The sequence below is a fragment of the Conger conger genome, chromosome 2 (genome assembly GCF_963514075.1).
Source record: "Conger conger chromosome 2, fConCon1.1, whole genome shotgun sequence".
Lineage (NCBI taxonomy): Eukaryota > Metazoa > Chordata > Actinopteri > Anguilliformes > Congridae > Conger > Conger conger.
The window spans coordinates 70,768,156-70,790,548 of record NC_083761.1 but is presented as its reverse complement, the minus strand read 5'-3'; the positions used below and the strand labels follow the sequence as shown (position 1 = coordinate 70,790,548).

Genomic DNA, 22,393 nt, shown 5'->3' with positions numbered 1-22,393 from the left:
CACGCACGCATAGCCACACACGCACGCACAGCCTCACACGCACGCACAGCCTCACACGCACGCACAGCCACACACGCACGCACAGCCTCACGCATGCACAGCCACACACGCATGCACAGCCACACACACGCACATACCCGCACACGCACACCCACATACCCGCACACATGCACATACCCGCACTCACGCACATACCCACGCGTGCACACACATTCATACACACACTAAGGCTGTCAGCCATACTTGCCAACCCACCCCATTTGGCCCGGGAGACTCAAATTTTACCCCATTTCAAGTTGCTAACACATTGCTGTATTGAAACTACTAAGGTAATGTCATGCAGGAATGCGACTCTTGTTGTAGTTTCAATGTAGGAACTTGTTAGCAACTTGCTTTTTTAAGGATGGCATTGGAATGGAATTAACTTAACTCATGAAACTCTCTTTGATGAAATAGGTCTGAATATTGCTTGCAAAAATATGTATATTGTTGGGCACAGTATGTATAATAATATACTGTGACGCTTCCTCTAATCTGTCATGAGCCAAAGTGATGTCCGTAATGGTGTAGCACAACACAGTAGGACAACATTGTTCAATTGTATGTCTCATTTACACTGTGTTAAGGGGCTATTCATACACTTCTACAGTTGTCTCAACTAATGAAGCTGACCAAGTCTCAAAATATTAACCCAGCAAATGAAGCACCATGACTGAAGGCCAAGAGCCGATGGGCATATTTAAGTAATGTGGTCCTGCCTGATAGAGATGCAAATGAAAAACACTAAACTCTGCGATTGAACAGTAAAAACCAAGTTCCGTCAAATTCTCACTCCATTTATTTTGTATTTTGTACAAAACTAAAAACATAGTTGGTGCTGCTCCTGAGCACAAGAGGGCAGGGCCATTCAGCAAATGGACTTGTCTGAGGCTGGCGCAATCCTCGCGAGCTCCTTCCAGTAATGCGTAGGTTGGCTCATCAGCTGGGTGAAATCACCATGGCACCTGGCTGCGTTGCATCAGGCAAACAGACCGTGAGAATGTCATGTACAAATCATGTGGCGTTGCGCCAGCCTTTGCAGGCAGAATAACTAAAACCAAGAAACATCTGACTGAGGCTGGCACGGAAATCAACTCTGCCCCTGTTTGTTCATAGGAGGAGACCGAGTCAACAGTCCCTGAATACTGTTGGCCTAGGGAGTATCCAATTACCATGTTGTTAATTTCCATCCCTACTCATCCCACCCTTGTCTCTGGTAGTTGCGGCCAGTCTAGTTATTTGCACTGGGTGCAGTTTTTCATGCTCTAAGCTGCTGTGTGTAAAATGTCCGCCGGGTAACCCTGAATGTCCTCCCGTGCTTTCCCAGGTTTTGAACGTCGGCCTCCGAAGCACTTGTCCCACTCCGAGAGCGGAGAGCGGGAAACGGGGCCCCCCCAGCCCCCTCGCACCGGCACCATCCCCGCCCTCGTGCCAAAGCCCCCCTCCACCCCCCTGGTGAAGCTGGTGGGCAAAGTGTACTCGCTCAAGTGCAGGTGAGAGAGGTTTCTCTCTGCGTGTTTTATTGTTTGATTATACGTGCTGCCGAGTTTGGAATATGTCTGGCAAGCTTAGGCATGCAAACATTAAGTTCTGCCGCGCCCTGGGGCTATTATGCTGCGAAACGTATTTCCTTTTGCCAAACGGCAATGTGTTTCGCCGTTTTGATTTAGCTGATATTGGGTGTTCAGTGAGCTCGTTCGCGCCGCTTTTGTCTCGTTGACATTATGTCTGGCGCTGTGGGGGCTTCGCTGCACAGCACGCGGACCGATCGTTTGCATGCAGCCCGTTACCCAGAGCTGTTGTGAAGAGGGATGAGGTGCTTGGAGAGTGGGCCCTTTACCCTTAATCGTTTCATTGTCATTCATGGCTGGGTTTGAAATGGCTTTCAGAGACGTGCAGCTTTGCGTTAAATCAATAATAGGACTCCCTGACTGGAGATGAGTCCATTGATTAGGCTAAAATGAGGGCCTGTGCTCTTTGTCTGATATTATGCATTAGGATTGTTTATGACCACTGCATTGTCTAGAATGCCAAGATTAGTTCCGCTTTTCCCAGTACCAGTAATTGAAGCCCGTGGGTGTGTGATGTAGTGTGAGCTGTGTTAACCCCCTGTCCCGTCCCTGAAGTGGAGTTTAAGGTGGTGTGGTGTCGTGTGGTGTCGTGTGGTGTCGTGTGGTGTCGTGTGGTGTCGTGTGGAGTCGTGTGGAGTCGTGTGGAGTCGTGTGGAGTCGTGTGGAGTCGTGTGGAGTCGTGTGGAGTCGTGTGGAGTCGTGTGGAGTCGTGTGGAGTCGTGTGGAGTCGTGTTAACCCTGTCCTCTCTCTGAAGTGGAGTTTAAGGTCGTGCGCTGTGGTGTGCTGTGGTGTGTTAACCCCCTGTACTCTCCCTGAAGTGGAGTTTCAGGGTGTGTGATGTAGTGTGATGTAGTGTGATGTAGTGTGATGTAGTGTGATGTAGTGTGATGTCGTGTGATGTCGTGTGATGTCGTGTGATGTCGTGTGATGTCGTGAGAGCTGTGCTAACCCCCTGTTCTCGTCCCCAGGTTCTGCGAGGTGGAGTTCCAGGGCCCTCTGTCGGTGCAGGAGGACTGGGTCCGCCACCTGCAGCAGCACATCCTGGATCTCAACTTCAACAAGCCTGCCCCTCCCTCTACACCCACCCCCGAGGACACACCTGCCCCTGAGGACATGCCCACCCCCGTCCCGGGAGTCACGCCCACCCCCACCTCCACCTCCAACCAAACCCCTACGCCTGCGACCACGCCCGCTCCTACCCCTGCCCTTACCCCCACCCCTACCCCCACCCGAGCCCCCAGCCCTGCCCTCACCCCAAACCCCACCCGCACCCCCACCCCCACCCCCACCCCTACCCCCACCCCTACCCCCACCCCCACCCCCACCCCCACCCCTACCCCCACCCCGACCCCGACCCCCACACTCACACCCACACCCACCCCAGTCCCGGTCCCTGCACAGGCCGTGTAGAAACCTCTCTCCCTCCCTCCTCTTCCCTCGTTTCGTTCAGACGTCCTTGTTGGGCTCTTTGATGTGTTCTCGGTTGTTTTAAGTGTTTTTTAAAGAGGTGTTGTTCAGAGAGCGTGGGGGAGGGGTGACTGCGGACACTGGGACCCCCGCAGTGTGGCGGGGTGAACCGGGTCGGCACAGCTCCTCAGCCACGTCCCATCATGGGTCTCATTTCAAATGACATGAAGGAAGCCATCCTCATCAAATCATCCTTTATTGAAGGTTTCCTGGTCAGAATGTGTATATACACTATATTGCGTATTTATTCCGGAAAGAGACAACTGTGGCACCTTGCAGTAATGGTGTCCTTTTACACGTTGCTCCACCGCTCAAGACGGACAGAGACAGAGAGACAGACAGCGAGACAGAGAGAGAGAGAGAGAGAGACAGCGAGACAGAGAGAGAGAGACAGACAGTAAGACAGAGAGAGAGAGACAGACAGCGAGACAGAGAGACAGAGAGAGAGAGACAGAGCCAAGCACAACACTTTTATTGGTCTCACCCCATTTCTGATCTAGAGGATGCATTGAGCCTTGGGTGGGGGTGGTCCTGCTAGCTGCACAAGCGCACAGGGGAACTTAATTAGGAGTTACAAGAGGATCAGATGTTGTGGGGGGGGGGGGGGGGAGGAGAGAGACGACTGGACATTTTCGCCAATTTTAGCCTTTATTAACCAGTTTGGTTTATTTTAACCGGCACCAAACGCTGCCGTCATAAACCCGATGAGCTGCTGATCCTCTGTCGTTATTTTATTGCACATTTGAATGTGTTCAAACTTCGGTTTTCAGTGAATGAAGCTGAATAGAATGTATTGCTACTGTTGGAAACTGGGACGAAAATGAGTTGCCCGTGTAACACACTGTGACCAAAGGTGCAGAGGTGGTGTGTATGTGTGTGTATGTGTGTGTATGTGTGTGTATGTGTGTGTGTGTGTGTGTGTGTGTGTGTGTGTAATGTCTGTTCGCACGGTATCAGTCAACAGACAGCCCGTATTCCGATACGCTGCGTCCCTTCTCACACCCATGGCGAAAAAACCGGGCAAGTTTTTTCGGCAGGGTTTTTAGTTCTTTTATTTTGTTGAATTTGTTAGGTACAAGTTTCCTACACGTGGTATTGTGTCCATGTCTGAAACACAGCGCACTTGAGTCCTTACTTAGCACCTGAAATGTACTGAGCCCAGCCCAGTGCTTTCCCGTGACTGTCAGTCACTCAGTATGTGCCAAAGAGTCTGTTTGCTTCCGTCTTACCTCAGTACGTAGCTCGCACGGACAGGCCCCTGCGGTGCTGAGCCCAGCTGCCCGGGCCTCCTGCGGTACGTAAGCAGAGGTACTCCTGGTCAACGCCGACGTTGTAACTCCTGAAGCAGCCGTCTCCAGTGTGACATCAGCACCGTGCATATGGCAGAACTCTGGACAGCGCGCTAGCTCCATGAGCACAGGGCTCTGTGTACGGTTGTAATACTGTCAGTGAAGTGAAGCAATAACGGGAGGGTCCACGTCTAAACGATCGAAGTCTGTTCCAGCGTTAGCGACATTCCCCTTAAGCCTGTTCCCCACCCACTTCTCCTTATATATAACTACATGTACTTATAAAATGGCTAAGACTATTATTGTTATTTACCTCTATTAATGCCTAGCTATTAAATGTGACCTTAATTACATTATTGTATTGATTTTTTTTAAAACGCTGTTTTTATTGCAATGTGCATTTTTATTTTTTATTTTATTTTTATTTTCAGTAAAGGGAGATATAGAAGCGTACTTTTAAAGTTGTTTTTAGTGTTTTCTTAAAGCTGAACTATTGGTGCTTGTGAGAGTGCGGCTAATTTTAGAGTGAGGATTGCTTCCTGTTGTGCCGAGATGAGAAGAGGACTCTAAACACTCTACCTGAAGGGGGACTTTTTTTTTTTTTTCTGTTTTGTGGAACCAGTAGATGCACTCCTGTCTTTCTTATTAGGTGTGTTAGTAGGTATGAGATGCTCGGTAGGTCCCCCTGTTTCTGTCCAGCCTGTTCCAGTGTTACTGTGTGAAGGAGGGAGGTGCTAACAGCTGGTTTTTAAGTCCTCTTAAAGGCTGCCTTTATTACTACCTTAGGCCGGTGAGACTGGCCGGGAGAGAGAGTGAGTGTGTGTGTGTGAGTGGGGTGCGCCCGCTCCGTGTTGTGGGAGCAAAGCTGTGTGATGACCGTGGGAAAAGCACTACTGTACACAACTGGTTAGATAGTCCTGTATATCGACTCCCGAATGATCAATAAACGTTACTGAGTTTCAGCCACTGATCACGTCTCTTGATTCTTTTTTTCCCGAACGCAGATTCCAAAACTAAATAACGTATTTCTTCCTCTTTTATTTTTTGCCCATGAAGCTGATTAGGAAGTCAAGATAATATGTATGAGGATCTCCAGTAGAGCCTAGTTGCCGCTCTTCCAGTGCAGTACAGATTGATAGGATTAGGATGATTCATTCATTTTCACTGAGCTAATATTCAGCTAAGTATTATGAAGGATATACATAAGTCATGTATTGGAGAAAGGATGAAAAACAGTAATACCAGATACCAAACTGAAGTATGATGAACGTCAATCATTAGGTTTTAAGCTTCATGAAAGACGTTTTGGACATTTTTGTAATGCGCTTATGGGTTTTTGGTACGTCGCTCAATTTTGAGCCGTTCCATCTCAAATCAATATTCGGTATGTTTCAGTGTTCGTTTAAGATTCCTATGTCCAGGGCCATTTTTACGCTTTTCTCCTCTTTTTGCAATCCTCTTTTTTTGAGAGAGAGAGAGAGGCGCACCGCACTTTTGAGGAGGGAGAGCCAACAGGGTGTTGATGAGGTGCACAGTGGTACTGCTCCGTGCTCGCAGGAATTAACTCTGTAAACCCGCCAAATCCACGAAGCTGAAGCCAAACCACTTAACTGCTCATTAAAAACCGCATCGTTTCAAGATTCTCATCAATATTCTTACTATTAAAAACCTGCTTTGGCAATGACCTTTTTGGCAATAATTTTGCATGTAATCAGGGCATTCTGCTCGATTGAAAATGATGCAGTCTTTTCATTTGTTTATGTATATCCGAGTGGAGAGGGCTTAGCAGCTGTTTGGCTTATTGCAGACATTGTTTGGATATCAGAATTGCGTATGCTGGTTATAGCACTGCATCTTGAATCAATGACTGATAAAAGCTATAATGTAAGTGTGTTATTTTTAGATGCAAGTGCCTTATTTCCAAGCCATTGCGCAAGGAGCTAGCAAATAATCTCTAACCTGAGTGCATAATGTGAATAATTATTATGATCAGGCACTTAAGCTTTTAACGCATTGCAATGTCAATGTAGGAAATAAAAACAATTCATAGCTTAAATTTTTTTCTCGTAGGTATATATGCATAATTATATTTTGAGAGTGACTGAGACTATAAGGTGGGTGGAAGATGGTTGTATAAAATACAAATCTTATGATGAAATATGAACGCCACTCCAGTAAACATAAAAGACAGATTGGCAGTGTCGGACGCTCATTGCTCGGGAAAGTTACGATGTGTATGCGCTTACTGCTTGTTTTATTTCCTACCTCTATGTGGTGTTACTGTGACCACCAGGGGGCAGAAGAGGAATACAACGAGCGATTAGGCCTGCAGATGACCATCACTTTTTGTACCACTCTCTGCAAACTAGAGACTGTTGTCCGTGAAAATCAGCAGTTGCTGAGATATTCCACCCTGTCTGGCACCAACAAAGATCAAAGATCAAATTTTTTCCCCTTTCTGTGGGCATGGTACAATGAAGAAATGCTGATAAAATACTAAGTTAATCTCTCAACCAGTTCTCCCCATTCTAATGATTTCCCTCTTACCACTTCAGAAAATGACCTAAAACAAAACAGGCCCGTGAACTGTAGAATTCTACAGTAAAGGATGTTGAAATCAACTAGTGTGTCCTTCTGAGCTTTATAGGGACGCTTAATATAGAATTAAATGTAAGAATTCACATCAACACTGGTAAATGGTCCCAAATATAATATAAAATATTATATGCAAACAGAACTCTTATGCTTTTAGAACCAGACACAGGTGTGTTGAGGAAAACAGTTCTTCTAATTTCCTTTTCATGCTATTGAACGAGGGGGAAAAAACACTGTCCTGTGTCTTTAATCGATTGATTAATCAAATAAGTATGCTTGAGGCAGGCACTAATGAATGCCACAGGTAATTGAATCACACCTCAGCATTCATTGAATTGAACTTTTCTCAGCTTGTACTATTGAACTGTGCTTAAATGTGTCAAGCATGGGAATAAGTGTTTCTGAGAAGGTGGAACAGCAGTCAGAGGCAAACCAGGGGATTTATTTGACACACTCACACTCCACAACACACCCCACAACCCAGGGGAGAGCATCGCTAACACTATCTGTGACTGGAGAAGATGATACTATTTTTATTATAGGAATGATATTGAGGATGTATTGGATTTTATGGTACTAACTATAAAGTTGGGGAATATGTAATCCTTCCACATGTGCTAACGTTATCAATGGTTAATCCAACTTAAATACATTTCTTTCGGTCTAGTTTCCATCATCGGTTTGAATTCCCATAAAATGACTTGTTTTGTAAGGTACCCAAGAAGATTTCATATGAAGAACATTCAACTCCTCTTTGTCAAAGAAGGCCAAACAATTCTCATAACACTTTTCTGTTTGCCATTAATTTCCCCCTCAATTTAATTTCCTGTTTACTACCTCCCTTCTTTTATTTGCTTTTACTTCCTCCATGTAGTAGTAGCAACAGCTTACCAGCTGCTCTCTGCCTCCAGCCATTGCAATTGAAGTGATAGAACATTCTCAGTTTAGAGTACTGGGTAGATTCAGACATGAAGCCCTGCAGTCCTTCCCACAGACGGTCTCTTCCTTTAATTAGTTCTGCCCGTGCTTTTAATTGCTTTCCTTTAGCCCTTATTTAAGCTGTCAGTTTCACTCATTTGGAAAGGATGGTTTGTCTCAGAAGTTAATTATTTCTCTGGCCAGAATTATGTACGTCCGTCAGAGGTTTCGCAGTGGAAGTTCATCCAGGATCTGAGGTGGCCTGAGGAGGATGGCGGGGTTGGAGTCAGGTGTGGTGACAGAGGATCCTTCAGGAACAGGGCTGAGAGGCTTCCCGGGCTGCGCTGTAATATCCCTAATGTGTCTGCGCTGTATCTGCTGTCTCCGATATATAAAAATGGCGTAATGATACGCCCCAGAGTGCCTCACTCAGTGTTCTTTTCTTACCGCTAGCTGAAATGTCTCAATTCTGTCTTGAAGTAAAGTATGTCTTCTAGCAGCCGCTGAAAGATTACTCATTTCAGTCCATCTGATCACATTAATTACGAGGCAGATGGAGAAATGTTTGACAGCTCGACGGCTCAATACGAAGAAATGGGCCTATTCTAGAGAGCTGTCCGCGTGAGTAATCACCAGTATAACACAATAGCAGGGAATGACGTCATTACAGCATCTTGAAGGATTCTAGTAGGGTCAACATTTTGTACGTCTGCAATGATGATCATTATCTTATTGTATTTCAATCAATAATCTAACTAAATAGCCCCTCTTGCCATGCAGAATTAAATGACAAAATTCTGGTCAACTCACAGCCTCTGACCTGGAAATGACTGAATAGTATGTGTTAGAAAGAAAGAGCAGGACGAAATTTCTGTAATCGGTTTATTAGTGACGAAGGAAGAGCTTAAGTGTTTGCTTGAAACGAAACACACTGTTTCATGTTTTCAGCAAGAATATTGATCCTTTAGGGGATTACTTTCTTGCTTTTCATTAAAATTCACAAAATTTGTGTTTTTTTTATAGCACAACTAGGATACTCTTATCAGACTGCCACTTAGGCATCTACGAAAGCTCCAAAAAGTCTCAGAATGAGTTTAAAACTACTTAAACGTTTGAATCTCTCTTGCATGTATACTCTCTTTTTGGTGAAGGTAGTTCATTCATGGGTAACAGCGTCACTGAGATTTCACAGTGTCAAGATAGACTAAAATGTGACCCATCTTTCTGCACTCTTGGTCCTGGGTGCCAAACATTTAAATTATTCTCTCCTGTGGAGTCATAAGCGTAGATCAACAGACAAGAACAGAGCCTGTCAACAGCAGACCACGGGGTGATGAGTTAGAGTGGTTAGCCTGGGCTCCTGCCAGGGTTCTACTGCCTACACCCATCTGTTCTCCTGCACAGTAACTTTTTTTACTCTTTAATTGTTGTATGCAACAAATCATGTGCAGTTCGTTTGAATGGTTTATAATATAATCAGCAATTCAAAAAGATTCATAGGCATTAATTACTGCACATTCATCCCATCAATTGAGGATTTGCCTTTTGGTTTGTGCTCAGCATGGTTAGTTCACATCAGTGCTTTAGTAATGTCACCTATATATCTGCTGTCCTGGGAATGTTGTTAGCCCTGCTAATCATGTAAATCAGGTCCATTAACTTATGTTCTTCCTCATTGTATGCCACTCAGGATAAGAGCATCTGCTAAATGAATAGAATGAAATGAAAGTGCTGTCATGATGACCTTGTTCAAGCCGGACCAGATTACATCTAATCAAACTGGTTCGAGAAAACAAACAATGGCGACCACTAGTGACTCGGCTGTTGTAACAGCAAAAGGAGCTCAATGCACCACTTATGACCAAAGCCAAGGAAAACACCAGCATTGGAAAATGCGCTCTTTCACATTGCTGTGCGTTCCTCTCTATTGTATTTATTTACTTACTCATCATGATCACATATTCTTAATGGTTTATATGGAGCTTCAGATGCGTACTGTATTTCCTTGTCTGTGCCTTCCTCTTCTCCTTCTACAGGCAGTGAAAGGGAGCTTCAGTGTTAATGTGTGTACTGTGCAGCTTCAGCAGGTCTGTGGCACTTCTGAATGGATTCCAGGGACTGGATCATGGAACATGAAAAACACAGAGCAATGGAGGCTTCACTGCGATTGTGAAAGACTGCCTACATAATTTCAGAATTTGATTTTTTGAACCGTCACCTGCAGTTGGTGTAATACGATTTATATGTTTTGGGAATTTAAAAATCTTTTGGTTTTCTCAAGTCTTTGGACTTCAAATTGAACTACTCTCAAAGGATGCATTTGTAACTGGGGTTGTGGCTTAATGTTTTTACAGATGGTGTGGGAGCTCTCCTGTGTCAAAAAACTAGGATAATGAATCTTACTGTTTGGTGAGGTCAAGAGTTGGGTTCTGTTTTCTCTGTTGCACAGTGGGTTACATAACTGACAAAAGACAATGCCAGAGTACAAAGTGTAGTATTGAATAAATTCACTGTGTCCTTTAAAGAAGGATCAACACATAGCAAATGGAAGAAAATGTAATAGCTTTGGACTTCAGTGCGCAGGGCGTTCATGAGAGCGTCCACTAAATCTCAGATTGCTTTTGCTGACGTCATGCTGCCCTTGGAACTTGGAGTCCGTTGCTTCGGCCTGCTGTAAGTCGACTCCAGTTCTGGTGGCCTGCTGGGGACTTGCTGGCCTCATCAGTAACCGCGTATCAAGCAGCTGGACCTGTCATCTGCCCTCTTGCTCCTCTCACATCAGAAAGGCTGGAGACGGGAATAAAATGTCTCCCCCCTCACCCATCTTTTCACTGCCTCAGCCAATAACTGCAGAGAGATACATTACAGATGGCTCAGCAATGGCTGCTCCTCAAATCTGTGTTATGGTGTCAACATTGATGTTGTATTGATGTGTATGTTCAAATTCTGTTTATGTTGAGTGTATTTTTAATCAGTGGTGTTGAAATGAGAAAATACTCAAGGTATTTGTGGGATGGCAATAGTTTTTATTATTGTCCGGTTGAATGTTTTCACCTGTTCTTTGTGCACATCTCTCAACTTGTGTCATTGGGCTGAACTGCAGGTTTTATGTCCATTACTCATCACGGTCTGCATCACATATGATAATAATAATAATAATAATAATAATAATAATAATAGTAATAATAATAATAACAATTTGCTATTTACCTGAAGCTTTTATCCAAAGCTACTTGCAGTTGATTAGACTAAGCAGGAGACAATCCCCCTGGAGCAATGTGGGGTTAAGGACCTTGCTCAAGGGCCCAATAGCTGTGCAGATCTTATTGTAGCTGCACCGGTGCTTGAACCATCACTCTTCCAGGTCCTAGTCATGCGCCTTTACTACTAGGCTACAGGCTGCTTGCTGCTCTTATTGTGCCTCAGAGCTGCAGGTGATGGCTACATGGCTTTAGTGCAGGGGTCGCCAACCTTTTTGAAACTGAGAGCTACTTCATGGGTACTGAGTCATACTAAGGGCTACCAGTTTGTTTTGTCATGCGCACAATACTGACCTTTGAACTAGAGTAGGTCAGAGTTCATCTAAACTTATCTAAACTTCATGTATAATAAACATATTTTTAAGATATTGTCATTTTTAAATCTATATAAATGCAAGTGTGATAAAAAAAAAATAGCAACAGAATAAAATAAAATTTTATTCACTAGTGAGTTGTGCTATTTTTAGAACAGGCCTGCGGGCGACTCATGTGGTCCTTGGGGGCGACCTGGTGCCCGCGGGCTCCTTGTTGGTGACCCCTGCTTTAGTGTATCTGAATCAGAGAATCTGTTGTTCATTTGCTGACGGAGGAACACACCACCAACAGAACAACGATCAAACAAGGTTGATAATAGGCCTGTGGCACTGTCACAGTGTTGCATATACTAATCTGTAACACTTTATTTGAAGGCTCCTACATAAGAGCTCATTGAGCACTTTATTAGGAACAACTACTTGTTCATGTGATTATCTAATCAGCCAACCGTGTGGCAGCATATCATGCAGATACGGGTCAGGAGCTTCAGTTAATGTTCACATCGACCATCAGCATGGTGAAATAATATGATGTAAGTGGCTTTGACTTTTAAATGATTGTTGCTGCCAGACAGGGTGGTTTGAGTATCTCAGCAACTGCTGATCTCCTGGGATTTTCACTCACATCAGTTTCTAGAGTTTGCTGAGAATGGTCCGAAAAACAAAAAACATCCAGTGAGCAGCAGTTCTGCAGGCACACATTGTTAATGAGAGAGGTCAGAGGAGAAGGGCAGACTGGTGAAAGCAGGCAGGAAGGTGGAGTAATGCAAATAACCACACATTACAACAGTGGTATGTAGAAGCAGCAGCAGAAGACTTAATAAATCCAAAAACTCTAATAAGCCTAATAAAGTGTTTACTGAATGCATATAACTCCTCCATAAGCACTAGATAGCATATTCGTACGAACTACTTAAGCATTCATAAGTGGTTATGTAAACAGCAGACATATGGATCTTGTGTCATGGTATGTCATGGTAATGTCACTTGCTGCATCAATGTTTACATAACACACCATATGCGTTTATGAATGCTTATGTAGTGCTTATGAATGTGCTATGTAGTGCTTATGGAGGATTGATAGCTCTTATGTCGGAGCCTTCAAATAAAGTGTTACCCAGTAATCATATGCCGGATGCATTTGGCCTTTTGCAAAAACTTGAACCGCAGTGAATGCCTGTCACTCTCATTATGAAAAATACCCCTGATAATTGTGACATCCCACCAGAAAAGAGAATGAAGTTGTTGAAAAAGTGTGTGCTCTTAACTGGAGATCAAAGATCTCAGCACCTCTGGTGTTTAGTTGGTCTGGGGCTTGGCTGCTTTAAGGAGTGTACTCTATTGTGTGAATCTGGAATTGTGGACTTGTGTGTCCTTGCGTACATTCAAATTTGGCAAAATGACTGGAAACGGGTAGATGTGGGATTTCAATGTGTTATGTAAGTGCTATTTTCCTGAAATGATGAAAAGATGATTGATTTAGACCTTATTCCTGAGAAGGTCTTGGGCTTTGGGAAAGGAAACTCCCTTTCTGCTTCCTCTTAACTTCCCTCCAATCCTATCCTCTCCTTTCAGGTTTGAGATCCTTCCCTTCCCAGGGGGCACTGATGCAACCCACTGTCATGAATCTGGCTGGCTGACATTGGCAGGATGGAGGGCTTCCGTCAGCAGGGCAGTCCCCCTCTCCTCATGTCACGCACAAGTAACCGACCGCTCTGGTCAAATCTATTACATGGTAACCTGTGCTTAAAGGTATAATAGGTAATTTTGGAGGAATAGCAGCAACAAACATGCTCAAACCACAGCATTGCTTATCCCACCCCTTCTCTGTGAATGCACTGACGTTGAAACACCATTAGCTGTGGCAATTAGAACCAATTTTCAACCAGTGAGGTTTAATTATTGTACAGTTATGTGATGTTTTGGTACAGAGTGACGGCCCGTCAACTGCATATTTTGAAACCCGAATTTGAAGACTATAAACACAGGCAGAGGGTCAACATATCAGTGACCCTTTTTTAATGATAGGAAGGGATTTACAATGGTAACAATATTTTAACACAAAAATCTTACTTACTCTACATTAAAATATCAACCAAACGAGTGCTTGACAATATTTCAAAGGGAAACAAAAGAGAGAGAAAACACAACTTTTGGGAAGTCACATGATGGTAATAATACTAATAAAATAATAATATGCTTTAAATAAACTAAGAAGACCATAAAATACAATTAAAAATAGTAAAATTATTTAATTAACACCACACCAGATATAATAACATTTCTTAGATTGAAATGAATGCAAAGTTGCAGGCATACAAAAGATCCGTTTTATTTGAAGGGTAAGCTGCTCTAGTGAATCCTCCTTTGGGGCCAGGATTACATCCTATTATGTGTTTTCTCTGTGAGCTCATTTGTTCACTATATTGATGTATTGATGCTTGGTCAATGGCAACTGTAAAGTTTCACACCAGTGTTGAGCCGATTCAAGGGTTAAGTCAAAGGATGAGGCTACACACTGATAAAATATCATTGGCAATGATATCAGAGTGTTTTACATTTTTCAAACATTGCTTGTGTTCAGAAATGTTCCGGAACCTCTCCAAGCAACTATTTATGAATAGAGATTTAAAAAGACACGAGAATGATGACGTTATTAAGCAAGAAACTGTCTAAAAATAACATGGAGCAACGCAAGAGCACCACCCCGCTCACCGCCCTTCCCCATCACACACTTACAAACAGTTACTGTTTATTGAATTGCGCTAATGTATTTTATATCTGCTTAAAAATACATTACAATTTATGTCAGGTAATCTAATGTTGATCCGTATAAGACTTTTTTGAAAGCGAATGTTCTGAAAGTACGATAATGGACATTTAATATCCAGGTCCGTGTGAACAGGGACAGATACTGCGGGACACAGGAGCAGAACTGGACATTATGGCCTTGTATTATCTGTGTACTGAGCACCTGAGAGCCAACCAATGGGCTACTAGCCCCCGAAAAAAGCAAAATACCCAGCCCCTCAGCAAAAAGAGTATCTCATACTCTGTGAACACTCGTACGTATGTTTGCATTCTGTAATTCCTGTGCATTCTATCATCACAAAGTATTAGTCATTTTTTCCATGTTTTACATACTGTCTGACGATGAGGCTTCTTTTCCACGGAAAGATTCCAATGTTTATTTTTTAAAAACGGTTATGTAAACAAGGAGGTTAAAAGTGATAACTGTATTAAGCAGAAAATGCACACATGCCTGCCACACCTCATATTTGGACAAAAGATAAAGAGGCATGGTGCTTTATCTCTGGCCAAGGTGGTCACTTCTATTCCTCAAACCCCCACAGCTTCCCTTAGATTGCTTGTTTTCACTGAATGTACTGGTCTTTCATTGTTTTCTATTGTACAGTGAAGGTGGACCCAGTCCTTTATCATTCTCTCTCTTTCTCTCTCTCCCACCCTCTTTCTCTCTCTGTATCTCTCTTTCTCTCTCCTTCTGTCTCTCTCCTTCTGTCTCTTTCTCTCTCTCTGTCTCTCTTTCTCTTTCTCTCTCTCTCTCTCTCTCTCTCTCTCTCTCTCTCTCTCTCTTTCTCTCTCTCTCTTATTTCAGGGGTACTTTGTCACTATTCCTTTCCTTTCTGATCGCAACAGTTCTCACAGTTCATATGTCATAAAGGCAGAGCAGTTTAAATTTTCAGCACAATAATGTCCAGGATAAACACAAAAGAGCAATATTAATGAATCTTAATTCATCTCAATTACATCTTAACCCTAACCATGACCTCTGTTGCAACAATTTTTTTGGCCATTGATCTCTTGATACAAATGTTATGCTTTTTCATATAAGTCTATAAACATCAAATACCACTCCTTGTTCTGGTAGTGTGAACTCTAAAATAAAACAAACCTGCAAAGATGACATACTCTTCATGTAGTAGAGATTTTCTGAGTTACTGTGACACCTGAATATACTCCATTTTTTTTTGTTTAATAATAAAAAATTAAATATCTTAAAATTGGATATGATACTGCTGAAAGATTGAAGTTAAAAGCTGCTTTATTTGTATATTATTTTGGCATTATCAAGAATGTTAGTGTGGGGGCCATTGGTTTTAATGTGTTTACAGAAGTATTGTGAAAGTGCTAACAGTGCTAAGTTCAATGATTCTGATTTATTCAAATTATACTGGTGACTTTGTATAAATAAATGTTACGAGCCTTTTCCAGTTAATGGCCATTTTCCCTATACAGCCCTACAAGGAAATGAAATAAAAATAATTAAAAAACCTACCTAGTTCAATGATAACTCACGACACCCAGGCATTTCTGTTGGTAATTGGATCCTATGTCTGACTGTGCATTTGTGGGCTTTAAGTCCCTGATCTTATCTGCAGTCAATGTAGGCTGCCATTCCTGCCAACCAACCATATAACCTTACAACAATACTATTTTAAAGCAGATTCATTCTGCGATAGCCTTCGCTGTATTCAATCTCCTTGGTCACATCTACTTTAATAAAAAGACCAGTTTGTTTTCAAGGCCTATAGTCTCTTTGGATGTGTTTTATCTTTAAGATCATTGAATAATTGAGAGGTTGTTAGAGTTTATTGTTAGGCGCAACTGACAATTTCTCTGAATCATCACACCACTGTTATTCCAGGAAGGAGCAGATACTGAGAGTCAGCCAATAGGATGGAAGCATTCTTACTGTGTCAGCACTGCTGTCATACTCATAAACACACTCGTTTTTGCAGAGACTGTTTGAATTTTTACAAGGCAACAAAACAGGCGATAAAAAATTAAAGAAGACTGGGAAAGTTGTCTAGGTGGCAGTGCAGCAGTGCAGTGAAATGACCAGAGAGCTGGGGTGCTGCTGTTTTGACCATGAGCAAGTCACTTCTTCTGGAGCACTTCAGGAACTTTCCTGCTGTCGTAATGGAGTGTATGTAAAAATGTTCTCTGTGTGACTTGTTCTGGATAAGTGTCTGCTAAATGCCAAAATGGAACGTTGTTGATGCGATGTCAGCGCTACCTGAATGAGATCTTTAACGTGTCACTCACTGACGCTGTTCGTGCATTGTGATGCTGCAATGGGCTGAGAACTTTCAAAGACATACCAAAATATAATTTCTGACAGTTTAAGAAATCCTGTGAGATGTATATTTTGAGTTAGTTGATATGGACTCACTCTCTCGTTCTCCCAAGACCTGCAAGCCCGGTCTCTTTTCCCCAGCCCCTGTGGTCAAATGGAGGTGAACAGATGTTGGCTGGAGCCAAAGCCAATTTTCACTCACAAAACAAAAGCATTTCATGCCTTACATGTAATTTCACTTACATACTGTATTTGTACGATGAAAAAAAAAGTTCCAGTTTCATTTTTTGTTTGAGGAGAACTGGCAGGAATCATCATTTGATTTTAGGAATTTGTTTTTTCTGAGTAGTTGCCTCAATCCTTTGGATAACCATACAACTTTTAATAATGGAAAACCCTTCACAGTCCCGCATTGCTACCCAATCCCTTCTGAAGGGCACAGTGCGGGGAGGATGCAGCTTCCGGAAAAAGCCAACCCAGCTAAGAGTTAACTCTGCAGGCCATAAAGCGCTCTCCACCATGACTCAAGGGCAGATTTAGTGGAAGCTGTCCAACTCACAAGACGCTTTAATGGTTATTGGTAAGTTAGAGGATCCAATCGATTGGAGAACAAATAATTAAACTGAGACAGTACAAAATGAGACTGCAAAAAATAATGAAAACTACAAATTCTGTTGCACAGTGATACAGTTTTTCATATGGTGGTAAATGGCAAATAGTTGGCATTTATATAACACCTTTATCCAAAGCTTCTCATTTGCTGATTCATATACACGCACAGCGATTGTCTGCCATGCAAGGCACCAACCAACACATCAGGAGCATTTGGGGGTTAGGTGTCTTGCTTAGAGACACAGCCAGGGCAGAATCGAACCTGCAACCCTCCGACAGTCAGACGACTGCTCTTACCGCCTGTCCCCGCCAATGTCGCCCCACAGGTCAATAGCGGTGGGTGCATTGCTAGTTGTGCGGGAGGATATCATGGTCCGGCTGAGGAAATGGAGGAAGTTCTGTTGGAGGCATCTGTACTTTCCGGACTGTGTGACCTCTGTGGATGCAGACGGCAGGGTCCGTTTCCTCCCTGCCTGTGCGACCTCTCTCCCTGAAACCAGTGAGCTTTATTTAGACTCTGATAGAAGCCTTTGAGGACACCTGGCCCTGCAATGGAAGCTGTTGGCTCAATGATCTTCTGCCTCTGCACTGTCACACTCCGTGGAATGTGACCATGCAGCTGGATGAGCAGGCCCGCATTCCGCTGTGGTCAGAGAAAGTTTGGAAAAGCCGGTGTGATGCATGTTTTAAAAAAAAAGAGAAAAAAAAAGGAAATATTTATTATTTGGAAATATCAAGACAGAATACCAGAATAAACAGTCAGTGTTCCCCTGGCGAAAGCCCTGAGATACACAGTGTACAGACTGCAGATGCTCCATTCTTACACCAGATATACGGCACATACACACAAACACGCTCTTGTTTACTCTCGTTTACGCTGCCCATCCCCCTGACCCTCACACGGGGATTTGCATTTAACGCACACAACGCACAACTCACACACAACACATGAAGCCAGAAAGTACACACACACACACACAAACACACACAGACAAACACACACACACACACACACACACACACACAAATATTCACCCTAGGGAGCTCACAGGAGTGCAATACAGCTTAACATAGACTCAGGGTTGCGAAACACCATATGAGCCAGAAAAATGAAATAATACCTCAACTGGCTAATGGCTCCCAGCAGTAAGGGAAGAGAAAGAATGAATCTATATATAAGATAGGCCTTTCCAAAGGCTTATTTACTTTGGTATTTATTGCCTCATATATTCATTGAGTGAACATCATGTGTTTGAACTTGGTTTGCACTGGGCAGAATGGTTTATAAATGGTATTATTTATAACAGCATTATGATGGTATTTATAAATAAATGTAAGTGCACTATATTGTTTTGAGGTTGTAGTCTGTGACAATGATACGTAAAATGTTTCCTGGTGCTATATTACACATTTTCCAATATTACTCTACATTATCATCATTTATATTCCCATTCACATTAAAGCAGTGGTATCAAATTGGTAAAACAAGGCAACATCCTTCTGTGTGAATCAGGTATAGTTTTACATGTATAACTTACACTTTGCATCAATTACAGTAATCACCCTTGTTGCTTCTGAAATGTATTTGTAGTGTATACCATAGACACGCTATCTGTCAGCCAACAAATCCTTTCCGTGTTTTCATTCTGCTGCAGTATCTACAACTATGTTTTAGACACAAGTTTCTGGTGTGTATTCATTTTAAGTTTAACTCGGGGAGCGCAGAAATATTTGATGCCTCTGAGCCCGATTTGATTAAGGTTGGGCAAAAGGTATGATTTCCTGCTTTTAGAATGATCACCTGAACCATAATTTTTTATTTTCACATTTTCCTGCATCTGCATTTCACCTTCTAAGAGGTTGAAAATGTGACATACTGGGAAGGATTTTAATGAACATTCTAGCTCAAGGGAGTTTTGAAGTTCTGGCATGACATTAGTTACATTTGCCACAGTTTGATAACATTCCAAGTTTCTAACAACAACACAACAGGAAAAACCATTTAAACCCAAAGGCCACTGGAACACCCAATGGAAAAGTGCAGGTAAAACTGGAATTAAACCGATCTAAATTGCTTAACTCTAAACATTAGATATAGAAGTGCCTATGGCCTGATCACAGACAGGACTAATGGATTACTTCCTTGGTTCCACTGACACAGACACTGGCATTATGTGCTCTTTCATCTTTGTCTCATGTCTCAATGGGACTAATAAACCATCCTGTATCCTTTTACTTTTCTAATTTTAAAGTTATATAGCCAATGATAATAACAACACAAATAACAGTATTAACTGGAAATGATTCTGGCAAATGTGAGCATGTCTGCCCTCCTAGTGATGACAAAGCTCTGCAGTTCAATATTTTCTGGCATCGATTGGCTGATATCGTTTTCGTCTTTGAACATCTTCTTGTTGACCTTGCATGATGAAGACTGCTTTTTCCTTTGCGTGTGCAAGCTATTTTTGGCAGCAGAGATGGTGTACCCTGATATAGAGTCAAGTGGCAGAACCTCCAAACACCCTACTTTGCTGTATAATATGCCTTAATGACTGTTATAATGGCCATCTCAACTTAACTGAGTCAAATACAACTTGTCTGTATGTTCTACACTCATCCAACCTGTTCTGTATGTTCGAATAACCTTGATAAGCATTACTTTGTATCTAACTTTGGATAAAAGTGTCTGCTAAATAAAATGTAATCTAATGTGATACAGTACTGCATTAATATTTCTGACAGCCTTTTTTGTAAGAGCTTGTGTATCTTTGCTAGCTAGGCATCTACTATGTCTGAATGCATACTCTATGAAATCCTACATGGATTTCAGTCATTTTGCTGTATTTCTAAGATTTATTTCTTAGCCTATGACATTTATTAGCTACTAATAATCTCCCATTGACCACAAAATTGTTACATATATTCAAAAGTTTGTAATAATTAAAGTGGGGCTCCTTTACATCAACCCAAATGTTTTTCTCTGAAGGTCTTTTTTGTCTCCATCATACAGACATATTTGAAAAAATATAGATTTTTAGATTCAAATGGAACAACCTGTCAAACAGTTACAGAAATACTCAAACCAGCCTCTCTAGCACCAACAACGATGCCATGGTCAAAATCACCGAGATTTTCCCCCCATTTTCAGTTAATGTTCACAACATCTGATGGTTGATGTGAAAATTAACTGAAGCTCCTGACCCGTATCTACATGATTGTATGCGTTGCACTGCTGCCACACCATTGGCTGATTAGATAATCACACGATTAAGTAGGTACACAGGTGTTCCTAATAAAGTGTTCCTTTATACTAGTCTGGGGCTGATAGTAAAATAATGGCTATTTAAAATGCAGTTATTCTTTAAAGCTACAAGCCAAGTGTCTGGCAGAATGAACTGTAATGAATTTTGCTTCTCTTAGCACATATAACCTGAAACATATGTCTGTATGCAGTACACACCTTGTAGTTTTTCCATTTAACATACTGTATGCAGGACATGAATTTGAATTCAGGCAGACAGCGGACATTATGGAGACATTATAGAGTGGGTGGTGACTGCAGCTGCTGTGAACAGCTCCCCCCCCCCCGTCTGCTGTTTCCAGTCCCTCAGGCCCTTCAAAGGCCACTGAGCCGGCTGATAGATGTTAAACAGCACTGAATAGCTGGAATTATTAGTCTAGTCTTGGGTTTTTCTTACCACAAGATTCCTGGAGAGACCCATTCACTCTATGAGAGGGATTAGGTTATTTTATTACAGGATCATAAAGGATAAAAGACATATCCGAACACTCTGAAAATGGCAGCTCATTTATTGTAAAGGCTGCAGGTTCATGGTCATAGAGAGCTGAGAATAATGTCATTCTGAATTTATAAGACACATAAAAGCCGGACCATAACATAGTGGTTGTGTTAGAGAACTTCCAACCACAAAGCTGTTTGGACTTTAGAGTGAAAAATATGCAGTATTATTAGAAATCTAGTAATCGGAATGTTATCTTGTCATATGTCATATAACCTATTTGTATTGTATTGTATGAATGAACCCTTATAATGAACATTGTTGCCAAAGCACAAAGCTTGGAAAGAGCTTCTCTATATTGAAGAAGAAGAAGATAGCGTTTGCAGGTGATACTTTTGATGTTGTCTATATGAAGCCAGCGCGATATGTGGTGTGTGCATTACAATACATCATGGTATGTATGTTTTGTCTATCTGGTCTTAATTTGATTCTGGGGTTCCTGTAGGAGAGAGTTCCTGTGTGTGGGTGCGTGCATGTGCATGTGTGTGTGTGTGTATGTGTGCGTGTGTGTGTGCATGTGTGTGTGTGTGTGTGTGTGTGTGTGCGCGTATGTGTGCTTGTGTGTGTGCATGTGTGTGTGTGTGGGTGTGTCTGTGTCTGTGTGGGTGTTTGGAGGTATCTGGGTGATGGTGGATTGTCTCAGTTCATTTTTTCATGTTAATTATTGATTTAGGAATGTCTGACTGCTGAGAATCAAGAGACATGGTGTCCTCCCCCAAAGTAAAACAGAAGATTACGGGAAGGCCGGAAAATAATAACCATTCATCCTCTGCCCTGCCCAAGTTGGTTGAATCTGTTCAGAACTCTGAACTCCTGCCGGAATGAATTCCTGGCTACTAACCCCTCCCTCTCCCTGTTCACTGGCAGAGAGTCAGATCAGGGAATCGGCTGGTGTAAATGCCAAGTGACTGTTACAGTGCATCTGCTAAAAGAGACCAGACCCTCCTTTATCTCGCGTTCAACACAGCTGCTGGCTGGATTTGAGTCCCACAAGCAATACAGCTCACAGTGTTTCCCCTTTTGCACACTCCAGACAGTGATATTCTTTGTCCATAATACAATAGCACTGACCGTATGACTTTCACAGACCTTGGAAAATAATGTGTGAAAAATTAGGAAATTAGCTCAGAAGATGGTGAACGCAGCTGAGTGCGGAATTCTTCAGGCTTGCATTATTTCACTATTATCTCACTATTATCTAATTATTATCTAATAATTGCTTCATTATCCTCACTGGCAAAGCCAGACATTCACAGCAAGATACACTACACTGGGGATTGACCCACCAACCTTGCAAATCCCAGTCATGTACCTTAACCACTATGCTACAGGCTGCACAAGTGGCTATGGTGCATGACTGGGCCCCGGGAGGTCGGCGGTATAGCCACGATTAGATCTGCCCAGCTGTTGGGCCCTTGAGCAAGACCAT

General features: G+C 42.5%; 1 protein-coding gene across 1 annotated transcript in view; it reads left to right on the top strand.

Moving 5' to 3' along the window:
* The window catches only part of LOC133121297 (protein Wiz-like), a 54,854-nt gene that overhangs the window by 17,556 nt on the left and 14,905 nt on the right, over positions 1–22,393 (top strand). The window contains exons 17-20 of the mRNA XM_061230501.1: positions 1,367–1,532; positions 2,580–2,844; positions 3,174–3,282; positions 4,313–4,372. Coding sequence (XP_061086485.1) covers positions 1,367–1,532; positions 2,580–2,844; positions 3,174–3,282; positions 4,313–4,372 — 600 coding nt within the window. The remainder of the gene's footprint in view (positions 1–1,366; positions 1,533–2,579; positions 2,845–3,173; positions 3,283–4,312; positions 4,373–22,393) is intronic.